This window comes from Crinia signifera, chromosome 3 (assembly GCF_055691185.1).
Source record: "Crinia signifera chromosome 3, ASM5569118v1, whole genome shotgun sequence".
NCBI classification, from domain to species: domain Eukaryota; kingdom Metazoa; phylum Chordata; class Amphibia; order Anura; family Myobatrachidae; genus Crinia; species Crinia signifera.
The window spans coordinates 215318312-215332085 of record NC_139219.1 but is presented as its reverse complement, the minus strand read 5'-3'; the positions used below and the strand labels follow the sequence as shown (position 1 = coordinate 215332085).

At 42.6% G+C, this 13774-nt stretch overlaps 1 protein-coding gene across 5 annotated transcripts in view; it reads right to left on the bottom strand.

Annotated features, from left to right (window-relative positions):
• Positions 1–13774, bottom strand: part of CHRD (chordin) — a 204489-nt gene that overhangs the window by 12476 nt on the left and 178239 nt on the right. For 3 of the 5 annotated variants that reach the window (XM_083177388.1, XM_083177391.1, XM_083177390.1), the window contains 3 exons: positions 1245–1348; positions 498–624; positions 166–306 (listed from right to left, as the gene is read on the bottom strand). In XM_083177388.1, coding sequence (XP_083033514.1) covers positions 166–306; positions 498–624; positions 1245–1348 — 372 coding nt within the window. Of the gene's footprint in view, positions 1–165; positions 307–497; positions 625–1244; positions 1349–2414; positions 3001–13774 lie in introns of those variants that run through there. The other 2 variants (XM_083177386.1, XM_083177387.1) reach the window with 2 other exon arrangements.

Sequence of the window (13774 nt, the reverse complement as noted above, 5' to 3'; positions counted from 1 at the left end):
AACCATTGCAAGGATTTGGCTCATGGCCCTAGGTCACGCCCCCTTTGTTAATAAATAAAAGCTGTTTTAAAGATGGTTTCAACATTTATTTTATATAACAAGCTTTGTAAAAATGAAAATCAGGCCATCTATGAATAAATTTCAAGCCAAGCTGGAAACTATTACCTGTCCGGCTTTCTCCCACACTGACATCATCAGAACTCAGGTAGGAGCGGTCATTATATAGATCATCATCCTTTTCTTGGAAATACTCAAACTCATCAAAAATAAATTCGGATTTCTTCACAGGAAGAGGGGGAGGAGGAGCTGCAGAAAATCAGGGGGGGAAGTGAAAAAAAGAAAGAGTTCTACAAGTTGGCATGAAAAAACTAGTACATGGTACCCAACACAAATAAAACAGTATAAATGAAGCATGATGAGACATACAAGGTCTTGAGGACGACAGATTGGAGAACAAACTGCACATAAAGGAAGATGGAATACTATAAAGTTCTTACTCTTGGGGCAAACCCGACAGCACTGCCCAGGGATCTCAATAGGATTAGCACAGGTGGGTGCAGGGCAGTGATTCTTAACACTTTTACAGCTGATCTTCCCAGATTCTTTCCCCCAACGGTTACGCTGCTAAATGAAAAAAAAAAAGCAAACACAATATTAAACAAAAGTGCCAGTTAATTTTATTTCCTAAACATGAAGTGAACTAAATAGAGACACCAAGTAGTAAGGGGTGAAGGTTTGCCTTCTTGTGCTGTATTTAGGGTTCACAGTGTCTTTAAATAGGGGATAATATGTTTCTAATGACAGAGTGCCTCATCCTATTACCACTCACTAATTGCTCACAAACTGAAGCCTCCAGTATACAAAACAAAGACTTTCTCTTAACACATTACTGCCTGCTCCTACTGTCCTTCCAATTCATTATGCATCTAGTAATTAGCAATCAATCACTGCACAGTCTATTCTCTACTTCTGAATAACCATACAGTATACAGTAAATTCCTAATGGCTGAATACTGTTTCTTTTTTTTATCTAACTGTGTATATACATACTTCTGTCTGTAACCTGCTCAACCATGCTTCCAAATTCTACCTTTAAGGTACTTCATACCTTGATTAATTTTTAGCTTGTCCATATCCCAACACTTGAAACCTTGATATTCTCACTGTACTCCCTATATACTTATACAATACCCATCTATTACTCAATTACATTAAACTAAAGTATCCTCCAAATCAGTACTTACCACCTCGCACCGGCACACCACACAGTAGGCCACTCCAAACGGTTTTCCCAAGTCTGGGTGCCATGTATCCTCCAGGGAGTATGTTTTATCACCAAGATGACAACCTAAATGGAAACAAGAGAGTTGCAGAGTGCATGTCAGTGTCCCGTCTCCTCAGAGTAGAATGTACTAGTATATATGTTGCTGCTTGTCCCTTCTGGAATATATTACAGTGAGGTTGGTGCAGCTGTTGGCTGTTTTGTGCTACGCTGATTCCTGCCAGAGGTTGCGGGTGTGTGCGAAGAATGTGTCCAAGCCAGACGCTGCTGCTGAGGCACTGTGACCAGACAAAATTCTACTCCAACTGCATCCCCAAACCTCTACCTATAACCCCTGCATGTCCACAGATAGGAACTTATGAACAGCTGGGCAGAGCAGGGACAACTAAAATATAAACATGTGCATACAGTGCATGCATACAGAGCAACTTCTATGCCATACAAAACAAACAAACAAACAGGAGCAGGCAGCCAACTTGGCAAAACAGCTGAGAGACAGTATTGTGTATACATAGGTGGCTTTCCAGCTGCTATGGAACAACAGGTCCCAACAACCCTGCCAGTATGAGGTCTTAGGGGGACTTGTAGCTCTACCACATGTTGCTGAAAGCTGGTCTTTGACAGAGAAAACCAGTGTACAAACAATGCTAGAAACTAACAATACGTATAATAAATTCCTATGCTCACAAAAAATTTATATTAGCCAAAAGCAGTTCATCCAAATAAAGAGAACCAGAGTAGCTGGCACTGCTAGTAGCTGGCATTTACTTATTTTACACAGCAATTTCCTGAGACTTAAAGGTGGGAAATGTGACAGAAAGCTGAGTACCCTGAATATCTGACTGGAGCTGACTGACTGTGCTCTGGCATGTGGGGAGCAGAGTGTAATATAGTTACATAGATATTCTCTTATTGCAACTAATAAGCAATTCTCTTCCTACTGTATGTGTGCCATTACTGTGACATAATATCCCAGTATATTATCCCTGCAGTAATAGCCCAGCTTCTCCCCCCAATAACTCAGGGGGGCACAGAGCACTGGTATGTGCAATATATAGTATTCCTGCACTGAGACCCACATTTGGACCCAGACATTGCACCTCCTCACCTGCTGAGTATCCCCAGCACTTACCTATCTGTAACTTGGACGGCATAGGATCCTGCTCAGGTTTGATGGGTAGAAGGAGCTTGCGACGAGAAGCACCAGCAGCCAATATCCAGGCAGCCAGCAGGATCAGGTAGGCACACGCCCTCTCCATGATCGCCCCAAAAATAAATCCGGTACCTTCTGCTCTCACACACTACCTGTCAGCCTGCTCAGTGCCTACCATGCAAATTCTAGGAAAGTTTCCCCTGTGCCACACTCAGTGCCACTCTCCCTACAGATAACTGCTTCCTTGCACCGGGTCACCCTGCCAGAGGGCACAGTCATGTAGCAGATAGATCTTCTGATAGCTGAGTGGGTCAAGAGCTGGATTTATAGGCGGGGGCGCTGCTAGCAAACAAAGCCCCCCCGCCCCGGCCCCTGCTCCAATCTTGCCGAAGTATATTGCAGTCACTCAGGGAGTTGATGAGTCGCCCAGCGGGGTCTCAGCCCGAGGAAAGTGTCTGTTAACAACATTGAATAGCCCAGCGGGGCGCAGCGGGGACTCCGGGCTCCCCCCCACCCCGACACACTCACACACAGCATCCTGACTCAGCCTGGACCCACCCAGGAGAGAGGGGAGAGGATGAGCAGCAGAGAGGGGAGAGAGTGATACAGAGAGAGAGAGAGAAAGAGGAAGAGGTGGGGGAAAGGATGAGTACAGAGGGAATGGAAGGAGACATACACAGAAAGACATGCTACTACACTATAAGCAGAGTGGCATGGGAATGGGGAGATATACAGTATTAGCAGCACATGCATTGCACACAAATAAAAGAATAATGCATAAGTTACAACAATAATTGTGCTGAGGAAAGGAACGGATACATCATTTAATATTTCACCAAGATCAAGAGAACACTTGGGAGAATAATTCCACCTTATACTGTACAGTATACAATTATGGGGTTAGACACACAACTGATGATGGTAGATGGGTCTGTATTCCTCCTCTATCTCACACAATCACTTCCAATGTGGAACTGCCATAAATATGGATTATATCTGTACAGAAGATTTGTAGGCATGTTATATCTGTGCACTTATTGGGAATACTACTATGTGATGTGTGAATACTAGGCCTCTAAAATTAAATATAAATAAGTTGACTGCAAGACATGTTTTACTAATACATATAACCAACATTTTGCAATGATCGTGTGTAAAAAAGATAATAATAATAATATAACAGGATATGTATTGGAAAAAGTGATTGTAATATGGCAGAAATACACAATGTACTAACATGTCCTGTATATGACTTATTTATTTAGCACCAGCAATATTATTCCACTTTACAGTTGGGATTATAACCACTTTAGTTTTGTATACAGGTTGAGTATCCCTTATCCAGATATCTGTTATCCAAATTATTCCGAACATCATTGTTTCCGGAATCTACTTTATTTTGGTGCTAAAAACACTTCTGTGGACATCTGTAATTGGCACTACTGGGGACATGATATGTAACTGGCACTTCTGGGACATGATATGTAACTGGCACTTCTGGGACATGATATGTAACTGGCACTTCTGGGACATGATATGCAACTGGCACTGAATAGAAAATGATTGCTTAGAATTCAAATTCAATGCCTGAGATAGTACATAAAGTTTGTTTCATGTTTTGAAACCTTGTTTCATGCTCAAATAGAATATATTTGGGTGTATTTCATGTGTTTGATGTGTTTATACAAAATAAATGCATTTTGTGTTCACACATGGGCACCTCATTGAAATATATAAATATAATGAAATACTAAATAATCCCTTATCCAAAATGCTTCTAGTCCTGAGCATTTTGGATAAGGGATACTCAGCCTGAATAACATATAATTTTACACCTTTTCTTGCTTTCTGTTTCTACTACTAATTCATATAATTTATATATTATGACTCTAATATGAAAAGTAAAAAATTAAGATTCTGCAATAGGTCCAAATGGGGTGATAAATGAGTTGATATTGTGAGGAAATGACTTTCCATTGTAGCAAGCATATGGGAATGTTTGTATAAGGGATTAGCGCTGTGGTGGTGGCAGACTTGGCTGGAAATGGCTGGTCTTGGGACCTGTGGACCTTATATTGCAGCTTTTAGCTGGGAACTATTTCTTGTCATACATTCATTTCAGCCTATACTTCTGTTTGATGGAGCAAGTATCAAATTGCCATATCTACAATATGTAAGTTCACATCTATCTATAATCACACAGAGGCAGCATCTACAGTATAATACTGTATAACATCTCCAATCCTAATTCCATACCATCAGTTTAGGTATATAAAATAGATAGCCTACATGACTATCTTTGCAGTATACAAATGATATTATGTACAATTCCTTTATCTATCTGATTTTTTTGTAGGACTTTTTATATCAAATCTCCAGGATATTTTATCTAATTGAATAGCAACTCAGTGTTTGAAGCCTAACCTAATTTCTTCCACAATAATAGTGATCCCATTACTTAAGGGCCATATACACTGGGCAATTTTGGGCTGAAAGCAGCGCAGTTTTACCGCTTGACCTGCTTTCAGCTCACAAACCGCCCAGTGTGTGTGGCCCAGCGTTGAGAGGTGAGCGCTGATGCGTACTCCCGCATCATCAACGGCATCCACTGGTATTACCAGCAGATGAGCAACAGGGTGGACGGCTTTCCATAGCGTCCCTGGGAAAATCGCCCAGTAGGACGAAAATCACTCAGTGTGCATGCACTGAGCGATTTTCAGCCCAGCGATTTTCCCCATCATTGCTGTCCATACAGTCTGGGCAAAAGAGGTTAGGCTTCAAACACTGAGTGCTATTCAATATCCTTATCCTTATGGAGATTAGATATAAAAACCCTACGACTTTATGTATAAGGATTTCATTAATGTCTGGGGTCAAGACGAATTCAAGATCCTGAAAATGAATTGAATGTTTAACTGATAATAGCATGAAGTGACAGTGGCACACACTTTCACATAGGTTTCATCTGAAACACATTGAGTGATCAGCAATACACAGCCAATCCCATACTGTAAAACACACCACTAATCACACTGACAATGATGAACACCTTTACACAATAACTCCATTATCATTTATTTACATAGTAATAGGAACAGTTACTTTCACACTGATACCTTGCTGTGTCCTCTGATTGATGCACAGAGGTCTTCTTACATAGACAGCTCCTTACTACACATGCAGTATGTAATAAGCACTTTCTACATTTATTTCATATATCAATCTGTTTGTATGACATATATCACTATCTGCATGTATTTTATAATACACTCTCCATAATTATTCCATGTATCTCTCCCGGTATGTAATTCATATAGCACTCTGTGTATATCTTATACAGTATATCACTGTATGTATTTCATAAGACACTATCTGTATGTATTTAATCTATCACATTTTGGCCGATTTTCATATATCACTCTCCCTATGGTATTAATTCAGTATTATTGTCAATAGCGTCCCAAATATTATTGGCCAATATTGATGCAATTTATCACCGCTGTTCATCAAGAAACTTTGCAGTAACGCAATGGGACTGTTTCAGACTTGATCGCACAGCTGCTACTTTGAGGAACCCAGCGATCAGGTGCACGCTGCCCCGCCAGATTGAAAATCGCAATCACAAGTGTGCAAATTGTTTAGCGCAGCTTGTGAAAATACCACCGATCTGTGAATAGCTGCAAACCCATTTGCCAGTCGCTCGCCATTGAATGATTTTTCCACCGTGTGCAGTCTGTACGTAGCCCAGGACTTATTCGTCTGCTGCGAAAGAAACAGGCCGGAGCTGATGTAATACGCCTTCTTCTAAAATGCCTGGGCACACCTGCATTTTCCCTGAAACTCCCAGAAAATGGCCTGTTACCACCCCAAACAACAGCTTCCTGTCAATCACCCTGCAAACGGCCAGTGATCACAAAAAGGAGCTGGAGTTTATAGCAGGATAGCCTCGCACGTGCATCCATGAGCCTTACACATGTGCAAGACTATCGATAATCACGCAGCCTCATACAAAGTTATAAATGGCTTTGGTTTTAGAAATCCCAAAACAAACCCTTCTGCTTCTTCTTCTGCAAATGCTCAGTCACTTACTTTACAAGGCTGAAACTGGACATACGTGCATTTTTTTTTTTAAGATCCTGCAGGGACTGATGGGAAAATGTCCCGCTATCCCTGAAGTTTACATGAAATATAAGGCTTTTCTTCAAATTTCACTATTCTGAAATGCGCTATAGAAGTACACTTTTATAGGGGAGTCTTTAACATTATTATGTTATTGATTATATATTTAATGTGATCTGGGCGCATTATTATCACCCAGGACCGCACTGCAATAGGGGATCACTTCTGGCGAATATAATAAGTGCCCGCAGGGACACTGGCTCCTACAGAACTTCCTATGCAGTGAGAAGCACATTCTGTAGGCCACATCTTTAGATATTTGTGGCTATGGATTGCTCCCTACTGTGTGATACTCTGTGAAATGGGTGTTAATGGAGAAGATAATTGCATTATCTTCTTCTTTAACCCTTGGTTCAATAGCAAGGTTCCTTTAAAAATGTGAGAAAACACAAATGTCAGACATATCTCATACACTATGTAGGTGTATATTGTGGATAGTTTGCATTTTCATTTCTTAATTGTATAATACCTGCACCCACCAGGTAACAATACTGTATGCAAGGGATGGCAAGTGTTACATACAACTCCATGTACTGGCATATGTTGCATGTCTGCGCAGTGTGACAACTGTAAGGGCTGTTTCACACAGTACGGTTCCTGCCGCACGGTGAAATCCCGTACGGCCAGGGAGCCGTGCCGCACTCAGCAGTTGTGAATGGACACAATAGTGTCCATTCACACGGGACGGCCACGGCCCGGCCGCACGGCTGCAGCCGGATCCCCCCACTGGAAGGGACGGCTGCCGGGCTGTGGCCATCCCTGCCATTATAAAATTCTGAGTGCGGCGCGGCTCCCTGACCGTACGGGATTTCACCGTGCGGCAGGAACCGTACTGTGTGAAACAGCCCTAAGAAAGACACACATGTGCACTTACATTCAACTCCACGATCTTTGTACTTCTAATACACCTTCTGTGTGGATTGTTCCCACTCACTTGGTCAGATTGATGTGAATCACTATTAATTGTGCTTGTTTACTAGCTTCAGGTGTTGTTAATGGAGTAGCTTTGTCTATTGATCAGGAAGTGCTCCCACTACACACCTGAATTTCGATCCCATTAGAGCCTCAATCAGTATGTCCCCAACTGTGTTGTATAATGCCATATAATTACATATACACAACGGGACAAAGCAATTTCCTATATATGTTATATACATGTTTACACATTCAAGTTGTACAACAAGAATACAGTTAAAAGTGAATTTCAATGTAAATGTTGTGCTTAGCAGCCAATTTAATTACAATGATAATGGAAGGTCAACTCTATCTGGTAGATGAGGGCTCCTAGGTGCTAATGGCCATTATTTTACAATTACAAACTACAGTATGGCTCTATTAAAGTCTTAAAAATATAGCAGAAACTAAAAACAAAAGCTTATATAATATAACACTCTCATTAATAAATGGTCTAAAGCAGAGCTAAATCTAAGTCCATTTGCAGTATCTTACGTCTTTTCATTCCGTGCATGCTCTAAAACCAAATTATGGGCCCAATTCAACATGGATCGCTAATCAGAGAATCCGCAGTGGTCCTCCAGCAGAAAGCCGCCACCCAGACATACAGAAAAAAAAACCCTTGCACAATTGGAAATGCATCGCCAATAACTATCCATTCTCAACTGAACCACTGAACCGTTTTTTCCATCTACGCCAATCTAGGGCTATCATAAAAACCAAGCTGGAAGTGGCGATCACTGACGTCAGAGACAGGGCACGTCTACGTTTTTACAAACACACCCTGAAAACGCTGTGTTTCCACCCCTATTTGCTGGCTTTCTGTCAATCAAACTGCAAATACACCGCAATTTATATGCATATGGATAGTTATTCTGCGCATGTGCAATACAAAAGTTGTGCATGTGCAGTCGTTGGCTAATCAAATGGATTGCAAATCCTCTGATCATAATCCTTGCTGAATTAGGCCCTATGGGTTATACCAATCTTGGATGGCGAAATCATCATGTTTAGGTCAATAATAACTTAGTCGACCACTACTAGTTGACAGCATCTAGTTGTATGCCTAAATTTGGTGGATGACGTCTATATAGACAGTGATGGGAGATCAGCGCCAGTGAATGGTCGTCAGGAACGTGATCGACAGTTCCTAGGATTTTCATGTTTTTGGTGCATACTTTACTATCCAAGTCGACATAGAGTTAGACTATAATAGTGTGCCCGAAGCATGGTGATTGCAGCGAGCCATGCGAGGGGACACTGTACACATATAAAGTGTCCATGGGGGCCCCTATGACATTCGGCACCAAAAAACATGAAAAACTCATGACAACCTTGCTACTGTCAACAACGTTCGGTACTTGTGTAATATCTGGGCGCCCGATTTTTTTTATCGCATGCCACTAGTTAAGGCATGCGATGAGACGCGATGGGACCCGATTTTCGATTTTTGTACAATGTAAAAATCCGTCCCCTCGCGGCGCTCACCTTGCTTTGGGCTCGGTGGCTCGCTGCGCTCGCCACACTGTATAACATCAACTCCACGCCGACGTGGATAGTGGGGGTATGAAAAGGTTGGAGGACGCGTACCGCTGCCGCTTGCCACGCTTCGGGTTCGCTTTGATCGCGGGGTGGCGATAACAATGGGGGGGCATTTGACATAGTCATTACCCATCAGGGTGGGTGTACAATCAAAAATCGGGTCTGTGGGGGCATTTAACATAGGAATCAGGCATCTGGGTGCCTGTACAATTAAAAATCGGGTCCAATCGCGTCGCAATGCATGCGATCTGATCGCATGCGATGCGGCCGATTTTGGTTGTACAATGACATAAGATTAAAAAATCGGGCGTCCAGATAATACACAAGTACCCAACGTTCCCATTGACCATTCAAAGGCGTCGATCTCCCTTCACTGTCTGTCCAGACACAGTCGACCAAGTTTAGTCATATAACTAGACGCCGTCGACCACTAGCGGTCGATTCTATATCCCAGATCTCAGAAACAGAGCGTAACTCCACTTGTGACTCAAGGAGTCTGGGTCCCTCACATGGCTTAAGTTCAGTGAGGGCACATTGACAGCTACAGTATGCAGAATTCTGTGTACGCATAATAAGGCTCAGGGAGGTTGCATGGACAGCTTTGCAGAGTTCTGCTAACAAGTAATTAGGCTCAGTGAGGGGGCATTGACAGCTATACAGAGTTCTGCATTTAATGAATCAGAGGTTTCCCTAAGGAGAGAGAGAAAATCATTCTGATAGACCAATATTATAACCAATCCACATGCTATTATTATTAATAATAAATGTTTATGTAAAATATTTCACTGTATGTAGGTTTCCATGTTGACTATATATTGTCAGCATGGTAACTACCATTTTCATTCATTTATATTGCATCAAAATGGTTAAAAAAAACAGTATACATTACTGTTTTGTGTAGCAGGTAGCTTTCATAAAATAATGACTGGTTGCTATAAGCCATACTGAAATGATCATGCTTACAGCCAGTAACAGGCCGGTAGAGAATGTCTCCCCGCAGCTCTTATTTTGGAGGGTATTTTGGTTGCTTCACAACCAGAATATGTTTGCAGCCCATTTCTGCACATTTGCATGCACCCAGGAGAGCGGGCGTGGGGTGGAGAGGGGCGTGGGATGGTGGGCAGCCCCATTACCATATGGGAACGTCCAGTGTTTCATGGCGTTGAGGCTGCCACGAGAGCATGGCGGTGGTGGTGGTGGTGGGGGGGGGGGGGGGGGGGTGGCACCATCGAATGATGTAGGTCATACTTGCCTACCTGACCCTCTCCATGCCGGAGAAAATGCTCTGTTCCTGGACTTCCCTGGTAATGTATGATTGCCATCACCTGTGATGAAACACCTGTACCTAGCTCCCCACAGGTGATGGCAATCACATATTACCAGGGAAGTCCAGGAACAGAGCATTTTCTCCCGCATGGAGAGGGTCAGACAGGCAAGTGTGATGTAGGTGCCCCCCCCCCCCCCCCAGCATGCAAATGGATGTTTATGTTAATCAACTATTCGCAGTCTGTGCATTGGGAACACATGCTGTAAGGTGGGGGGGGGGGCGGCAGGAGTTTGACGGATCACAGGAGAGTGGAGGTCAGGAACAGGGGGGAGAGCGACAGGAGGGGGGAGTCGAGACTGGCTGCTTCCCTTAAGTTGTGAGTATTGCTGGGGTAGGACAAACCTACCTGGGTAGGTTTGTCTTGTCCCAGCAAATCCCACCACTCAAGGGGTTATTGATGCTCCGGAAGTACACATTTATAACAATGCTGAGTGTACACACTAGTAGTTTTTTTTAAAGATATAGCTCAGAAGGCTTTTCTAAATTATATCTTTTAAATTTGCATCTAGTGTGTATGGGGCTTTAGATATGTTTTAGTAATGTACACTAAGCAAATATCCACAGTCTACATTATAAAACAGTGTGAAAAAGAAATAAAACAAAAATAAATCAGATGTTATTCTTTATTAACATTACTTATACAGCATCAGCAAATTTTATTGTGCTTTATAATTGGGAAAGCAGTAATAACACACGACTGGGTAATAGCAGACATACAAAGGGCTTCATTAATACATATAATTAATTTATATGATGCAATGCAAATTCCACAAATATGACATGCCACCAAAAACATTTGTAGCTACTGCAAATGCCACTATGACGGATGACAACATTTTAATATTTTAATATTGTAAGCAATAGCTGAATTGTGTTTTTGGTTCACATACTGTAGTTGTTTTAGAAATAATTATCATTACATCTGTCATTTCATTTTTTTGGATGATTTAAGAACTTTAATTAGTTTCATGCTGATTTGGGAGAATCTTGACACATGACAGGTCTTTTAATTGTTTGCACTAAAAATGACTGGCATATTTATCTCAATCCACATCTCAGATGTGGATGTCATGTGATAAAATCACTCCAATCCACAATGCGATAGTTGAATACATCAAGTGGCACTGAAATGGGGGAAACAGGTACAAATTACCCATACCTGATGGAGTGATCAAATGTAAAAAAAAATTTTTTTTGCATAGTGATCAGCCTGTGGTCTTTTTAGACACAAATGGCCGATCACTGACACCATTATCATCCCCGGGTTGCGCCCAGTATTTTTTTTATTTCATTTTTATTCATCCAGATCACATTTCCCATTACAAGCATGAAAGTTTTTCACCATTAACAAATTATTAAAAAGCTACTCTCTGGAAATGCAATACCTAAAGCTGGTGGCCATTTTAAATCTGCCTTGTCAAATGATGAGGAAATTTCAATCAGATCAGACACCTATCAAAATTTGACTGGGCTGTGACCACAATGATACATCGCCCAGTGTGTGCGCACCATTACTTTGTTATATAACCACAGTGAATGAGATTTCTGCTAAATGGTGATTTCACCAAACAACCTACTTGTGTTTTGTAACTATGGGGTATATGTAAGAAACAGTGATAAGGGAGAAGTGATAAAGTGCTTGGTACTTTATCACCTGCCAATCAGCTCCTGGCATTTAAGTTACAGGCTGGGTTTAAAAAGGGACAGTTAGGAGCTGATTGGACATGATACAGTACCAAGCACTTTATCACTTCTTCTACCTTATTACTGCTTCATACATCTACCCCAGTGGGTATTATGTCCGTATTGTGAACTAGTTAATCACTTCTGGAATGGATACTGTAATAGTTATTCATACATTATTACTTTACTTATATGCTTTCAGGATTTATTATATGTTTGATTTTTTTATGTTTGATTTTTTTTCCCCATAGGCTGGTGATTTATCAAATCTTGGGGAGTGATAAACTACCAACCAATTAGTTTTGAGCTGTTGTTTTACAGGCTGTGCTAGAAAAATGAAAGAAGCTGCTTTTGGGCAACTTCTCCAATTTATCAATCTCCAAGTTTCAGATATGTCACCCTACTTCATCAACTTTATGGGGCCTACACACGTGGCTCAGAAAATGGCCCTACATTGCTGTGTGTGTAGTCAGGGCAGGCGACAGGGGGGGTCAAGGGGGACAAGTGTGATGGGCCCCAGAGATATAAAGGGCCCCAGAGCTTCCATTCCTGGGCACGGCCACTGCCTGTACTAGCTGGCCTGTCAGTGACCCTTGCGGGCCGGCCGTCTACTGTGCACCATCTGTTTTTGGCTGAGTCTGACTGACTCACTGCGTGCCACTGCCATCTACTGTGTGTGCGCCCTGCCACTTGGCGCTCAGAGCAATCTACTCTGTGTGTGAGCACGGCCTGGTGCCGCAGGCGCACAGCCTTACCCACTGCTGGTGCTGCGCCCTCAGTCTCTGGCTCCTGTACTTTTACTGTGCGTGTCGTCTGTTCCGCACTCTGCGAAAGACCTGCCCTGCCTGCTCGAAGTGCTCAGCATTCTTTTGTGAAAGTGACATGCCAGCAGCAGCTGGAGCCAGCAGGAAGCAGCAGCAGGAGCCAGGCCAGCAGGACTGAGAACGAGAGAAGTCCGCACCTGAAAGCAGGATCTGGAGCAGCGAAAGGTTAAGGCACATGCAGAAGAGGGTTGTGTGGATTTGGGATTAGGTGGGGGAGCCCCAGAAATATCATTGTACAGGGCCCCAAAATTTCTGTTGCCGGCCCTGTGTGTAGTGTCCATAATGATAGCTATGCCAGATAATGGACACCTAAAACAGTCCTGGGGACTGTCCCACTCTGGGTACAATAATCCAAAACCCTTTGCCAGGGACCTCTCCAAGACCACTGCCTGAGGTTTCCCCAAACAGCACAATCTTACTTTATCAGAATCAGAATCAACTTTATTGGCCATGTGTGCTTGCACACACTAGGAATTTTTTGTGGATTACAGTGCAGCATCGAGCAGGGATGGGGGATGGGGGGGCATTACATCCATTTGTTAAGAGATTACATGTGGGGGGGAACACATGCCCACCGAGCTGCACAGCACCTAGGCAGCCATCAGCAGTCCCACTGGTCGCTGCAGCAGCCAGGTATGTAACAATATAAGCAGGGACAGTACAGTTATCACACAGGGAACATATACCCCTGTGCTGTACAGTGCCTAGGCAGCCAATCAGCGACACCACTGGTCGTTGCAGCAGCCAGGTAGGTAACAGTATGAGGGGCACTCTAGATTGACATTTATACATTTATTTCAGCAATCTGTTACTTACATGAAGTGTCTCAA